Source organism: Capricornis sumatraensis, chromosome 20, assembly GCF_032405125.1.
Source record: "Capricornis sumatraensis isolate serow.1 chromosome 20, serow.2, whole genome shotgun sequence".
In the NCBI taxonomy this organism is placed as follows: domain Eukaryota; kingdom Metazoa; phylum Chordata; class Mammalia; order Artiodactyla; family Bovidae; genus Capricornis; species Capricornis sumatraensis.
In genome coordinates this window covers 24,751,338-24,766,739 of record NC_091088.1, presented here as the reverse complement: position 1 = coordinate 24,766,739, position 15,402 = coordinate 24,751,338, and the positions used below count along the sequence as shown (strand labels likewise).

Below are 15,402 nucleotides of genomic sequence, written 5' to 3'. Positions count from 1 at the left end.
AAGGAAACACACATCCAGGACACACCCCGGTGGGCAGAGTCACCTGGTAAGAGCTCCTCATGCTGCCTTGCTGGGGAGAAAGATGACTTCAGCAGAGGGATCTGAGGCCTCCCTTGCAAAGCCCTGTGACAAGTACCACATGGATAAACAGCCCCCTCTGCTTTCCTGGGCAGTTATTAAAGAATTACTTATGTCTCTGTAAATGCTTGTTTAGAAAAGGTTCTCCACCCCACCTGGGCTTGGCAGGAGCGGCAGCATCACCAAACCTGCCCTTTGGGGAGTGATCAGCCTTTTCCTCCAGCTCCTGAAGGAACTCGGCCATTCTTCATGTGCAGAGTCTGAAGTGAGCCATAAAGAAGCAGGCAGCTTCCCAGGATAAACGGAGCACGGTGACATCAAAGACTGCCTTCCAGATTAAACAACCAAGGCCTTCAGCTCTCTCTGGCGTTTCTTCCAGGATATTCTGGGCTCCTGCCTCAGTTCTCCCTTGGATGGAATGGCAGATATTTTGTTTGTGAGAGTCTGAATTTTTTCCTTCCTTGGGGAGTAGGGGAAGCAAGGGGAAAGGAGGGGGAGAGAGAGTGAGAGGAAGAAAAAGAATGTCTGTGAGAGACAAGAGCCACAAAAAGAACATGTGTGAGTAGAAAAGAGAGCGGGAAGTCAGGGAGGCAGCCTGAAATGCCTGCTTTGGAATCCAACAAGTGACCTAAAAATTCCAAAGTTGTGAACCTTCAGTCACAGTGAGTGAGGCTGCAAGAACCCTCGAGCAAAGAGGATTGTGTGTGCTAAGTCGCTTCAGTCGTGTCTGACTCTTAGTGACGCCATGGACTGTAGCCCGCCAGGCTCCTCTGTCCATGGGATTGATTCTCCAGGCAAGAGTACTGGAGTGGGCTGCCATGCCCTCCTCCAGAGGATCCTCCCGACCCAGGGAGCAAAAGTATGTCTTTTAAATTTCCTGCATTGGCAGGCGGGTGTTCTTTACCACTAGGGCCACCTAGGAAGCCCATAAGGAGGGTTGGGGGGGTCCCTGACTCCCTGGGGCCCACAGATCTCCTTACGGGCTCCTGCCCCTTGCTTGCCCAGAGGGTCACAATGCACTCCTCTTCCTCAGACACATCTGGTAAACTGAGGCAGGAGACCCTCTTCCCTCCAGCACAGGCTCACAGCAATTCTGGGGTAGGACAGGCTCCCCTGGGATTGGCGTGTCACTACACCCCTTGGCCCTTGGGATGCCTCCCTCTGCCAATCCCATGGCTCAGGCACCACATCCCACCCACAGCTGGGCTTCTGACCTTCCTCCCACAGTGGGCAGCAGGGGCCACCCCTCACCCAAACAGCTGGGGCAATGCCCCCCAGTCCCTGGGCATGACACTGCATGCTCTACAGAGCGTGCTGGTGTCTGGACCAGCAGGCTGGCTGCCAGGCCAGCTCCACCCCACCCACCTGTCCAGAGGGACAGGGAGCTCACATGTGCCAAGAACCATTAAACTGTGGGGGGATTTGTAAAATCTAAAATTTGTAGCAAGAACGAGCACCAGAGAGTTTCAGACCCCACAGGACCCACAGCCACTTGGAGCCCACAGCCCTTTCTCGAGGGCTCAACCCAACCACGGACACTAATGTGCTGGGGCCTCCCCCAGCTCCTGCTGCACAAACCCATCCCCTCTTTCCACACTTCCTTCCTCACTGGCCTAGCCTCTCATGAGCTTCACTGTCTGCCAGTGCACTGTGCACACGCTTATTCTTCATCTCCTTTATTAGACTGGAAGCCACAGGAGGACAGGCACCACTTCTCTGTGATCTGCCACTGTAGCCTCAATGCCTGTCTTGGCTAGGGAATTCATAATTAATAACAATTCATTATTGATCATAGTGAATGAACAGCTGAGAGTCTGGAAGAAAAGGCCGAATTACAGTCTGTCGTTTATTCCTGCTTCCAGCTTTTCCTGGCTGGAGTAGGAAGAGGCAGTGATGGTGACCTAATCCATCTTCATTCATTCTTCATTCATTCACTGAGCAAATTTATCATGAGAGCCCACCACATGCCCCGGAACTGCCACAAGGGAGACAGATTCCTCAGGAGGTGATTCTTCCTTTGCTGACCACTCAGCCTTGTTGCTTTAAGGCTTCAGAGGAACATTCTGGCCCCTGAGCCCAGTGCCCAAGCTTCCTGGTATGAGGAGGAATACGCTCTCCCCAGTCATCACCAGCATTATCGCCTCACTCGGACACTCCCACGGGGCGAGGGGATTAAACATTCCCCAAGTCTAGAAGTTTGTGGGACATAGTGCGGTTGTCTCCTGGTTTAGCCTCCCACTGAGTTTACGACAGTCTGCACAAGGTGTGAATGTAGAGTGTTTATTTCTGAGTTTGAGGGAAAGCACACACATAACAGCCTGACTCAGGGAACCAGAGTCCTTCTCAAGGACAAAAAGGTTTATAGGGAGGATAAGACACTCCTCGAAGCCTCTACCAGAGACCCCGTCACAGAGACGCATTAATGTATCCAGAGTGACACCTTGCCCACTTTCCACCATTCTGAGGGACCCAGACCTACCGGAAACCAGAATCTGGCACTCTGCCCAGCCCCAGCTTGCCCCTGCTCTCCTCCCCATCCCCCACGGGTCCAGAAAGCTGCCAGGTGGGGCTATGAAGCTGGCCTGGGTGCCACAGGCAGAGGGCACTCTCTGTGGAGAACTCAAAGAAACCAGTGAGTGGAAGCCCAAACGCCTCCTCTAGCCTCAAAGCAAATCATCTTTTAATTGTGAAACACCAAATATTTAATTTATGCTCTACCTCAAATGTCAAGTCCACCTCCCGGCACATAGCTTTGAAACCACGTAAGGAGGCCTAACACTTTCCATATGGTGAAGACATGGGGCCTTTTAATTGTGCCAACTGGTATCATTCAAGGGTAATTCCCCTGGAATCCAGCACTCAGGCAGCAGCTGGGCCAGGCTCCAATCTCATCACCCAGCCCGATACGTCCCCGCAGGCTCCCACCATGCCTGCGCCCTCCCAATCTCCCCCAAATATCAAAATGCACAAGGTGCCCCTAATCAAATTACCAAACCGCCTGGCAGCCACCTTTGATCTGCACCAAAGTGCTCAGCCTGTTTTCTTCAGGCAACTTTGCCATAAAAGAACAAAAGGGCCAAACTGGGGGTTGGGGGAGGGGATGGTCTTAAATGCAGAGGTCAACGTGCATATATGCACACGCATGTGCATGCTACAGGAGTGTTCACAGACACGCAGATTCTGCTTCTCCAAGTGTTCTCCTATCAATATCTCTGTGTCCATTTACTCCATCCATCTACTAAACTTGTTAATTTTACCCATTATATCTTCCAGATCCAACATTTCCAATTGCTTTTCTTTTGTTAATGCCTGTTGCTGCTTCATGCTTCTAATATCATCCTTTATCTCTGAGATTATTATGCTTACTTCAATGTCTAATTATCTAGCACACAGTTGCCTGGCATACAAATTGTTCATGTATCATTCATCTTCTGTAGAACTCATACAGCTTGCATGTCTCCTTATTTTCTCCTCTGAGCTCATATTCCCTTGAAGCTTATCATGTACCACTGAAAGGGCAGATGTCTTAACCTGTGTCCCTCCAAATGAGGCTATAAAGTATGGGGGAAGGAAGCCTCTGGTTTCATAATCTGGACCCCCATCTCCACCTTCCCAGGGCCTCAGGAACCTGCCTGGCTTTCCCCAGGTTCTACACTTTATGAAGAGTTACCTGCCAAAACTCTGCCAGGGATGAGCAGGTTATTATACCCATTTTGCAGATGAACTCCTTAAGGTAGACAAAGGTAAAATGGTTTCTACAAGGTGACAAGCTATTGTGGCTGAGACTGACCTCATTTATTTATTTATTTTTTGGAAGGGTAGGCATGGGTTAATTGCTGATGAGGTCACCCTCTCACATCCCAAGATCTTGCATGAAACTAAGACCCACCTTAAACACTTATTAAGCTACTCAGACCCCCTCAAGGAGGAAGAGAGCAAGCAGGGGCCCCTCACGCTTCTGCCTGCCTCACCCCAAAGTGCTCGGCAGCTGGCCAGCGTGCCACCTCTTAGGGATGAGTAAGTGCGACCCCCTCCAGGCACATGCTCTGGTGCGGGAAAGTACTAGTAAGTACTCCAGAAAGGGAGAAAACCAGAGTCCACACCAGCTGGCTGGCAATTTTACAGGGTTATGAGGAGGATTAAGATAATGTAAGCAAAATGCTTGACACACATGGGTGCTTAATAAATAGTAGTTATCTTTGCAATAATAATACTGCTGGTTGGATGAGCCAGGAATGTGTCCCCAGCTGCCTTGGTGAAAAGCTGGGTGATGGAGTAGAGACAGAAGCCATTCCCAGGACAGGGACAGGTCTGGGGTGGGGGGTGGGAGTGAAGCTCTGCCAGCGCTTGGAAGCACACTTTGGAGCCCACACCCTCCTACATCCTGATGAGATAATGGAAGAACCTAGAGCCACCCTTTCCGTGCCCCTAGAACTCATGGAAACTAAACAGACCGGGGGTTGCCTACTGCGATCCCATTTAATATCTCAAAGTTAAACTGGGGGCATTCTTTCTCAGTCACAATTTTGACCAGTTGTACTTAACATTTTTCTCAGAATTGACTTCAGACTATCTGTTTCAACTTAGCTTCATCCTAAGCAATAATATCCATGAAATCAAGGGTTTGATGTCCCAGCTATTTTTTTTCTGGTAAAAAGAAAAAAAAAAAGTAACTGTTAAGATAAAAACTATTCCTCTAAGTACTACTTGAAATCACCTCGCAGGCACCCACAGGACAGCCCCACACCTTGGGCTCACCCTGGCTTCTCCCTCGGCCAACTCCACCTCTGCAGGCTCAGGAATGGGGCCAGCAGTGGGGGGGAAACCAGGCGTCCGGGTCCCAGTCACCAAGCGCGACTCCCAAGGAGGCAGAGTTTCTCTCTTCTGAATATCCTGGATGGCAGGGCCCACCCTCCACCACCCAGCATATGTCACACTGATGGCTCTTGGGCTCACATCTTCAAAAGTGCTTTGAACAAACACTAATGACCCCTCAGCATTTCTCTGCGAGAGGGGGCTGGGAAAGCAGGGGGCAGGCCCCATCCCATGCTGTCCTCAGCTGGGGGAAGAAACCAGGCAACAAAATTCCCGTGACTTCACCAAAGCCACAGACTTAAGCTGGGGCCCCCCTTCCCCCTCCCCCATTTTCCCCAATGGCAACTTTTACTGGCTCACATCCCTCTTGCTGGGAACACTACTATTTAATTAAAAACGACAGACTTTTGTTTTCCTCTCCTTCCTTCCTCCTCCCTCCCATCCTCCAGGATTGGATGCCAAGGAGACCCACCAAAAACATGCGGGTAACATTTGTTATGGCTTTGAAGATAAAAGTCAATTGAAGTAAGCCCTCGCTGTATTTCAAGTTTCCCCTAAAGCATGGAGCAAGCTGCCTGGCAGTTTAGGAAAGAAAAAAAAAAAAAAAAAGGACTGCAAATAAATGTCATTCTGCAGGAATACTTTGTAAAAATAAACAAGCTGAAAAAACCCAAAACTTGATTAATGGAAATCCACTCAGTTGGCCTCTGTCTTGAGCTGCAAAATGCATTTGTTCATATGGCTAAATCGGATCATTTTCATTGGGCTTTAAAGAAATAAAGAGATCAAAACTAGAAATGGTGGGGGGAAGAAAGGGAAGTTTGTACTTCTGTTTTTAAAGGGCCCTAACTGCAGAGCCCCCTCCCCCGACCCAGCGTTGGCTTTCCTAGGGCACAGTAGCTTCAATTCTAACCTAGCCAGCAGATGAAAAGAAATGGAGACGAGAAGGCCCCCTGCTCAGCAGTGACAGTGTAGGAGGAGATGGGAGCTTCCTCTAGATACAGAGGTTATTTCTTACATGCACAAGAGTCACCTATCCACAGGGTCACCTCCTGCAACTGACTACAGTCAGTCCAGATCCCACCACCCTAACACACAGACATACACACATACACACATACACACATACACACACACATCTGAAAACTCCACTGGCCCCTCCCCAGCCTATGAACAAGACCAAAGGACTAACCAGACCTGAAACTCAGTCTGTTCCCCTCTAAGTTTAAGAAAAAAAATTAAATGTCACATCAAAAAGTTGATTCATCCTTTGATCCTTGGCTTGCTCGAGTTCCACGCAGACCATCTGAAAGCCCTGTGCAGAGTTCCAGAGCCCATAGGACATCTGTGAACACCAGTCCCAGGCCAGGAGCTGCGGCTGGACTCACTCACTCCCCTGTCACACCTACTACTCCCCTAGGAACAAATCCAGCCACAGGGACTCACTGGGTGAAGGCTGGGGGTGGGCCAGACTAGAGCAAAATGAGGCCCTCTCTCTCCTTGTGCACCAAGCCAAGGGGTCTCCCAGACCTCAGTAACCCCCAAGTTCTGCCCCCACCCAGATCACTGGCTGCTCTACTGGGACTCCAAGGCAGTTGGCACTGATGAATGCCACAGACACTTGGAACACATTTGGAGGGCAGCACAGTCCTGCCTTTCACCCAGACTCCCCCAACAGCCTTCCCTCTTCCCTAGCGCAACTCCAAATCCACCTTTGAATGCTGGCCACAGAAACAAGAAAGAAATCAGAGCAAGTCCCGAATCCCTCCAGCACAGACAAGTTCCCCATCAACTGGCCCACCTCACCTAGGACATTTCCCCCCAGGCAGCCCTCTGCTCCCCAACTGGCCCCTCCATCTGTGTCACCAGTAAGGTTCCCCGAGGCAGGGGGCGTGCAGGGTCATGTTGGTGGGGCAGGGGCACCTAAGGGATTTCTGGGCTTATAAGCTGTGCCAAGAGGTGCTAAAAGTTGGCTGGGGGGTGTATGGAGACCCATCTCTGAGGTTGAAAGGGAGGTAAGTGGGGATCGTACCCGAGTTCCTCTGCCAACGGTGCCCGCCGCCCGCAGCTGTCGGGGTCCCGAGCTGCCACCCGGGCAACGCTGCCTCCCGATCCACTCCTCGATGCCTTTCCGAGCCCAGGCGGCGCTCACAGCGAAGCTGTCACCTGGGGCGGGGACGACATGAAGCCCCTGAGTCTGGCCCCTAGGCTGAAAGTTACCCGAGACAGGAGAGAGTGGGCGAGGCAGAGGCAGCAAGGGACCAGGAGGGTGCTAAGAGCTGCGCACGATCCTGAGAGAAGGACGCAGGTAATTAGAAGGGGGTTCTCGAAGCGAAGCCCCGAGAGCAGGGACCTAGAGGCGAGCCAAGAGGGACACGTCTGGGGATCAGGAGAGCGAGCGCCAGAGGCCAGGACTGCGGAGAGGAGGGACGGACACGGGGCGAGGGGAAGAGGGACCTGAGGGTCAGGAGAAGGGGCGCAGGAGCCAAGATCTCCGAGTGGGGGCTGACGACCAAAAAGAGAGGAGGCAGGCTCTTGGTGACGGGGCGGCAGTGAGCGCGGAATTGGGGTGCCGTAGGGGAGGGGTTGAAGGTCAGAAGAGAAAGTACTGGATAGCGGGGAGGGGGTAGGGGGGGGCAGAGAGGGGGACACAAAGTGTGCTCCAAGGAGAGGGTTTGTGGGACTGGTGGCTGGAGTAACGGGTGGGGGCGGCCCTGGTAATCAGATCCGCGGGTTAGGCCATTCCGCTGCCGTCCGCTGTGCTTCCCCGTCTAGCCCCCACCCTCCCCCCCGGTCCGTGCCCCGCGCGCCCCTACCTTCCGGGCTCTCCCTGCGCTTGCACACGGCGGCTGCAGGCACAACGCGCGCGGCGGCGGCGGCGGCGGGAGCCGGAAAGAAAGGAGAGGCAGAGAGTTAGCAATCGCGGGGACGAGGGCGGCAGGGGCCAGGGGGCCGGCGCGCGGGCGGGGACACTGACCCGGCTTGGAGTGAAGTTTCCCCATGCTGGGGGCGCGGCTGGAGGGGGCGTCCCTAAGCCATGCGCCCGGCCGGCGGGCCCTGAAGGCTCGCCGCGCCTTGTCTCGCTCTCCTCCTCCCAGAGCGGCCCCGGAGCTGAGCGGAGCCCGAGGCGCGCCGGGACTCGCTCCTGCCGCTGTTGCCGCGGCCGGACTGACGCCCGGGCGAGCCGAGCCCCCAGCCCGCCGCCGCGGCCCGCGCCTCCCCGCGCGCCCATTGGCCGGGCGCGGCGCATCAAAGGCGAGGCGGGCCGCCGAGGGGGCGGACTGGGGGCGGGGCCGGCGGACTGGGGGCGGGGCGTGGAGAAGCGCCTTGGGCTGGACACAGCGCCCCCTTCCAGGCTTCGGTCTTCGACCCGGGCCGGGGGCGAGGGACCCGGGACTGGGGACCAGAGGTGGGGTTGGGTGGTGGAGGGAGGCGGAGGAGCTCTGGTCAGTAGGAATATTGGGACAGACACCCTCTTGGGTCCTGCCCGCTGTAGAACAACTGCTCCTCTCACAGCGCTGCTCACGGCGCTATGTGTTCCCTGCGCTCGATTTTTCCTGGAAGCGGACTGGACTCTGCGGCTCCAATTTACAGGTGATGAAACTGAGGTCGGAGACGAGATGCTGCTCGGAGCGCCCGCAACGTTTCCCTTTCCCAAGTCTTGCACGGTCGGACTTCGGCAGAAAATGTTCGCTATTCCCCGCCCAAAGCCCGCCCCGCTTCTCCTCCGAACCTCTTTCTAGGCTTTGATTTGGCTGTGCAGGAGAAGCCCCCCTTGCGCCTCCGGCCAGCTGTGGACCCAGCCAGCTCGCGGCGGCTACAAGTGTCCGAAAGCCGCGAGTTGCCAGCTAATCGCTCTGTCCTCTCCTCCCGGGCCCGTGGGTGCCCGCCAGGGGGTCGGGGCGCCCTGCCAGCTGTGCGGCCCGGAAGGGGGTAACCGCTGGGCCTTTGATCTTCCTGGGTTTCCGCTCCCCGCTGCAGTTCGCCAGACCCAAGGGCTTGTTTGTTTTGTCTGGGGAGGTCTCTGCGGAGAGGAGGGCGACATCAAGGGGTTCCACTCCACCTTTGTGGTTCTCAGAGAGCACGCCTGCTCTGCTGGGGACACTGGGGGTCTGTTAAGCTCGGCCTGGTACTGGGCAGTCTGGGCGTGGGAAAAGAAAACCCCGTGCTAAGAGAGAAGAAAAGCGCTGCCCCTTGGACTGAGGTCTCTGTGCGAGCCTCCGTTTTACAGATTGTAAAACGGAGGCTCAATTCTGTCCTTTTTGCCAACTCCTTAGAGGGACACTGCCCAACAGAAAGATAATGTGAGCAACATATGTAATTTCGAATTTTCTAGTAGCCACATTTTTTTTAAGTAAAAAGCAACATTAACTAATTTTAATGTATTTTATTTAACCCAATAAATCAAAAATATTTCAATTTCAACATATAATGAGATGTACATTCTTTGTTTTGCACTGTTTAAAATCTGGTATATTTTACACTTAGACCATAACTCAACCCAGATGAGCCATACTGCAAGGGATCGATGGCCACGGGTGTTTGGGCATCACAATTCTGCAGCATCTACATGTCTCCGAAGGATATTGGGGACTGCGCGGCCCTCTAGAGTCATAAATCCCTTCACCCAGCAGTGTCTTACTTCCATCCTTCAAATTTGCTTTTTACATCCCCTTTTGCAGAGAAATGCAGGCTCCTCTTATAAGTACATTAATGTTCACAGCAAGCTGGTTCAATTTGAGGAGTGCTGGGACCACCACCCCCCCCAAAAAAATAGTTATTATTGTTCATTTTATATTGCATTTCTCTATACAGTACCTGGGGCTTCCCAGGTGGCACCAGTGGTAAAGAACCCACTTGCCAGTGCAGGAGTCATGAGAGACACGGGTTCAATCCCTGGGTCGGGAAGATCCCCTGGAGGAGGGCACGGCAATCCACTCCAGTATTCTTGCCTAGAGAATCCCATGGACAGAGGAGCCTGGTGGGCTACAGTCCACAGGGTCACAAAAAGTTGGAAATGACTGAAACGACTAAGCACGCATGAATACCGTATCTACTGTATATCAGCCATTGTCTTAAGTTATGTATAACTCTTACACAACCACTGTCTGATGCAGGCCCGTACTTGTTCTATAAAAGAGGAAACCTACTAGGCTCAGAGAGGTGAAGTCACTTGCCCAAGGTCACACAGCTAGTCAGTGACCTGGTTAGGAACTGAGCCCAATCCTGTTGATTCCATTGCCTATGTTGTTTTTACATTGCCCATGTTGTCCCAACACTGTCCAAACTTAACATTCCACTGTTAGAGACAGACTCACCCACCTGGAAACAACTACTGATTCAGTGCCAGCTGTGTGACAAGCACTGTTTCAGGCACTTAAGATACGTCAGTGAACAAAACAAAAAAATCCCCACTCTCACGGAACTTGCACTCTACTGGAAGGATGACTGAGAACAAACATAATGAATGGGCAAATAATATGCTAAGTTCGCAAGCATCACCAGCTATAGCAGTGGTTCTCAGCTGAGGGCAGTTTTGCACTTTGGGGGGCATTTGGGATTGTTTGAAGGCATCTGGTAAGTAGAGGCTAGGATTGCTGCTAAACATCCTTGAATGCACAGGACAGCCACCTGAAAGACTGATCCAGCCCCGAGTGTCAATAGTGCCAAAGTGAGAACCTCTGGGCAGCAGGAGAATGAACGAGCAAAGCAGGGTGCCAGGGATCAGAAGTAAGAGGGAGGTGGGGGCTCTGCATGTCTGAATTCCAGTAGGAGCTTTCCTGCAGACCCCTCCGAAGGAAATGGAATTTGCTTGAGGGGGGAGGGATGCTGGATGTCTCTCTCACCCCCACCCCCCACTGGTGCCAGGGTGCATCTAAATCAAAGCAAAACTGGATCGGTCTTTCTCACAGTGCTCAGAAAGTTGGTTACTTCCTTAAACCGGTCATGGCTTTCTTCCTGCATGAGAAAAAAGTATCCCCTCATCCCCTTGGGAATTTCTTTTTACAGTTCAAAAAGAGATAAAAGCAAGAACTAAAACTCTGCAGTTACCAGCTTTGAGTCTTGAGGGAAGTAAATCCCAAATGTCCAGCCCAGACACAAAGCTCCCCCTCCACCTTCAGCCTGGCCCTTCCCAGCCCGGCAGGCGCCTGGGGCTTCACTGCTATGGGAACCATGACATCCCCACCCCCACCAACCTGGTCCTAGGGGGAGACACAAGAGAGGTGGGCCCGATGCTGAAACTTCAGGTTGTCTAGAGCTCTGAGGAGGGGTGCCCCAGAGGCCACCAGCCCACCATCCACCTGGGATGGCTATTCGCCCTTTGTTAGCTTCTGGCCCCACGACTCGCTGTCTTTTTATGTGTTTTAATAATTTATCTGGCCCACTTCCTGGGCCGTATACTTACAGTGGCACATCTTTTTCTTTGAAGATTTCCCATCCTTTGAGGGAGGAGAATGGGGAAGGAAGGCAAGGAAGAGATAAGAGGGAGAGATTATAACAGAAACGGGTTTCATGGGGCTTGAGATTTAGCAAGGCTGGTTTAGGTGAAATCTGTTAGACATGGAGCTGGGAGGTTTAAACACACACACACTCATCACCCTGGTTGGCTGTCCCATGCTTGTCCCCAAGTTAAGCCATCTGCCCTGGTCCCCTTCAAATGCCACTTCCTAGAAGAAGCCCTTCTTGGCCTTCCTGCCTGAAGAACTCTGACCACTCTGAAGAGTCAAGTTCCCTTCCCCCCTCTCTCTCCACTTAGCACTCCTTATTTTTTAAGGATGGGGCTAAATTTCCCTTCTGGAGTTAGGGCTCCTTGAGTTGGGTTCTTGCCTGACTTGCACGTCTAGATGCAGTACCCAGCATTGCCCATAGGAGGTGCTCTATATGAAACTAGAGGAGCCCACCCAGTCCCATCTCTACCTTGTGACATGTTGTGGTCAATAAGAGGGTGTGAGGGCTTCTGAGAATATGAGCTGGGATATATTAAAGAAAGAAAATGAATGTCCAAATTTTGCTGGCTCCCCCTAGATCCCTGGAGTTGCTTCATGCCACAGCTGCCTGGTAAGTTTGGGGACTGTGTGTGTGTGGAGGGGGTGGGGAAGGTTAGTCATTCAGTTGTGTCCAACTCCTTTGCAACCCCGTGAACTATAGGCTACCAGGCTCCTCTTGTCCATGGATTCTCCAGGCAAGAATACTGGAGTGGGTTGCCATTTCCTTCTCCAGATTATCTTCCCAACCCAGGGATTGAACCCAGGTCTCCTGCATTGACAGGCAGATTCTTTACTGTCTGAGCCACCAAGAAAGCCTGGTTTGGGTGAGAATAGGAGAGTTAAACTGTCCTGCATGGGGCTTCCCTGGTGGCTCAGTGGTAAAGAATTTCCCTGTCAGTGCAGAAGATACAAGTCCAATCCCTGATCCAGGAAGACCCTACAGGGCAGCTAAGCCCATGTGCCACAACTACTGAGCCTGTGCTCTAGAGCCCAGGAGCTACCGCTGCTGAGCCCGCATGCTGAAGCCCACGAGCCCTAGAGCCCGGGCTTCACAACAAGGGAAGCCACTGCAATGGAAAGCTGCACACCACAGCGAAGAGTAGCCCCCGCTCACACAACTAGAGAAAAGCGCACGCAGCAGCGAAGACCCAGCACAGCCAAAAATAAATAAATTAATTAATTAAAACAAAAACTGTCCTACATGAAAAAGTTGCAGGAATTTTCAATATGGCAACCAGGAAAGAGAAGGAAAGAGTGACAAAGGAAACAGTAGGAGAAGAAAGTGACAACTAAAAGGGCCCACGAAGGGGCAATCCAGTGAGGTAGGGACAGTCAATCCATTTTCAGGACAGTGAAGATTAAAATGTGATTGGCAGTTGTCATTTGCTCTGCTCGGTGCTGGAACTGCCCTTCATCCCTCCAAACCTCGGCAAAACCCTGACCACATCTCCAGGGTAACGGCAGAGGACAGAAGGAAGGAAGCAGAAAGATGGCCCAAACATAGATCATCCATCCATAGGTCATCAGGCCACCGTCTTCAGAGTGGAGATGTTCATCAGGAGGGAAAGATGGGAGCAAGAGGGAGCCAGGAGGCACGCCAGCCCCAGCATCAGTCCTTGGAGGTGAGCGGAGGGGCGTCTGGACCAGGGGTACGGTCCTCAAGCCACTCTATCCAGGTGTTAGAGGAAAGAGACCCCAAGGACAGCTGTTGGCGCCTAAATGTTGATAAAACTGAATTGAATTTTTGTGCTGCTGACACCTCCTGGGTCAAGAGTGTTTTAGCAAGTTCAGAATGCAGGCATCCCAGGTGACCTTGGAGGAGGGAGAGAGACAGCCCAGCCTCAGCATGGCTGGCTCTCCTCCCGTCCCTGCCTCTCTGCTCCTCTCCAGGCCCCTCTGAGAAGCCCTTCCAGCCTCAATACCACTCTGTCTACTTCCAGACTTCTTTTACAAAAGGGAGAAAGAAACTCCCATCTTATGAAGACTTTGTTTTTCAGTAACAACCTGGGCCTAATCCCCATACTCAGTCTGCTCATCCAGAAGACAGAAGGAAGGGCCCAAGAGATCAGTCTTTCCCAAAAGGATGTCCATTGAACACCAGAATTGTGAGATGCTCTTATTGCATGAAAGAAAGAGCTCTGTGGGCCCTGGCCTAGCAAAGAGAGACAAGTTCCTCTTCTGCAGAACTTGTCAGAACCTTCAGGGAGTGCCCCAGCTTTGTGAGTCTCTGAAAGGAGGGCATCCTAAGCAGTTTTTTTTTCAGACTCACTGGACTGGGGAACCCTTTCTGGGAAACACAAGTGAAAACGAACATTCATGGGACAGTCTTTGGAAAATGCTAGACTTGGTGTCTTCTAAGGTTCCTTCCAATCTGAAATTCCAAGTGCCAAATCCAGGGACCTAGCCTAGAAGGGTGGCAGGAAGGAAAGTTCAGTGGGGACAGAGCCAGTGTGGGGAGGTTCCCTGAAAGAGTAGTCACATGTGTGTAATGGTGTGCATTTAATGTGTTTCAGAACACATGCATCCACCTCCATGCCTTTGAACAGTCAGACATCTACAACACGTGAGACTCCACGTGGGGCTTCTTAAGGCCAAAGCTGGAGGCAAGGCGGAAGAGCATCACTGTCGCAAAGCTTGTAGTATGTGCCTGCCTCACCCACCTTCCCTTCTAGTTTAGCCTCGCCTCCCTCTCCTGTTCCTCCACCACCATCACCTTCTTTTCCTTCCATTTCACGGAGCATAGCTTCAGGGCGGCCCTGTTGCCATGTTGGTACACATGACCTCTTTACCCCCTGGCCACGGCTGATTGGATGCCTAACCCACAAGCTTGACCAATTAGGATCTCTTTGCAGAATTTGACTAGCAAGGCCCAGGGTCTGGGGGCTGCTTGCTGGTGATCTCTGAAGCTGAAAGGCTCTGTAGTTTCCATAGCCCCAGGGCCTGGAGCAGCTGCTTAGGCATCCATGTGGGCTGATGAACAAGCAGAAAGGAGCAGGGGTAGGAGCTGTCGGAGAGAGAGATAGTAAGCCAGGTGAAGAAAGATGTGCAGAGAGACAGACAGAATGTCTTGGTCCCTGATGCTGCCTGTACCCAGCTCCTAATCTTGTTAGTTCTGCCTATGTATTTTATCCAGAACTGAGAGATCCTTGGTACCTCCGTCTTGGGCTGGTGTCAAAGAGCTGAGATGAGAGTTCCCTGGAATTTAATGTGCATATGAATCCCCTGGGATCATGTTAAAATGCAGTCTGGTATGGGACCTGAGAATCTGCTTTCTAAAAAGCTCCAGGATGAGACTGATGCTGCTGGTTTGTAGACTGCATTCAAGACTCTAGAAAGTAAAGTCTTCTCAACAGCCACTAGTGTTATAGAACTTGCCTCTTCATTGAGTAAGTTGCAGTACTGGGCAGAAGAAGGAGGAAAAGACATCAGGAGAAAGGGACCTGAGAAATAAAGATACTCTCTTTCACCACGTCATTCAACAAAGACTTTTGAGGGTCTACTTTACACCAGGCTTTTATGTTGACAAAACAGACAAATATAAGTCAGTGCAATATTTGGTGTGTCTATGGGGAAAATCAAGAAAGAAAGAGGGAGACGAAATACTAGGAGAGGGGTTGCAATTTTAGATAAAGGGGCCAGAGGGTAGTCTTTATGCAAAGATGTGAAAATTAGGAAGGGAGCCATAAGGATGGCAGGGGAAAGGAGGTCCAGGCAGCAGGAACAGCATGTGCAAAGGTCCTGAGGCAGGGACCTGCCAGGAATGTTTTGCAAACAAGGAAGTCGGTGGCTGTGAAGCAGAGGAAGTAGGGAGGAGGGGAAGATGAGGTGGGGAGGGGACAAGGCTACACTGAGAGAACTTTGTGGGTGTTGGCAAGAACGTCAGCTTTACTAGAGAGATGGCTGCTGTTAGGGGCTTGTGAACCAGTGACAAGGCTGCTGAGCTGAGAGCAGAGTGGGAAGACAGGGGTGGCGGAGGAGATCAGGCAGGGGCAAGGATACCCACTCAGAGGAGACAGCAGCA

The 15,402-nt window shown here is 52.1% G+C and overlaps 1 protein-coding gene across 1 annotated transcript in view; it reads right to left on the bottom strand.

Annotated features, from left to right (window-relative positions):
• NKD1 (NKD inhibitor of WNT signaling pathway 1) overlaps positions 1–8,022 on the bottom strand; it is a 92,419-nt gene extending 84,397 nt beyond the window's left edge. The window contains exons 1-3 of the mRNA XM_068992844.1: positions 7,871–8,022; positions 7,710–7,742; positions 6,926–7,059 (exon numbers count right to left, since the gene is read on the bottom strand). Coding sequence (XP_068848945.1) covers positions 6,926–7,059; positions 7,710–7,742; positions 7,871–7,895 — 192 coding nt within the window. The 5' untranslated portion in view covers positions 7,896–8,022. The remainder of the gene's footprint in view (positions 1–6,925; positions 7,060–7,709; positions 7,743–7,870) is intronic.
• Between the last annotated feature and the right edge of the window lie 7,380 nt (positions 8,023–15,402).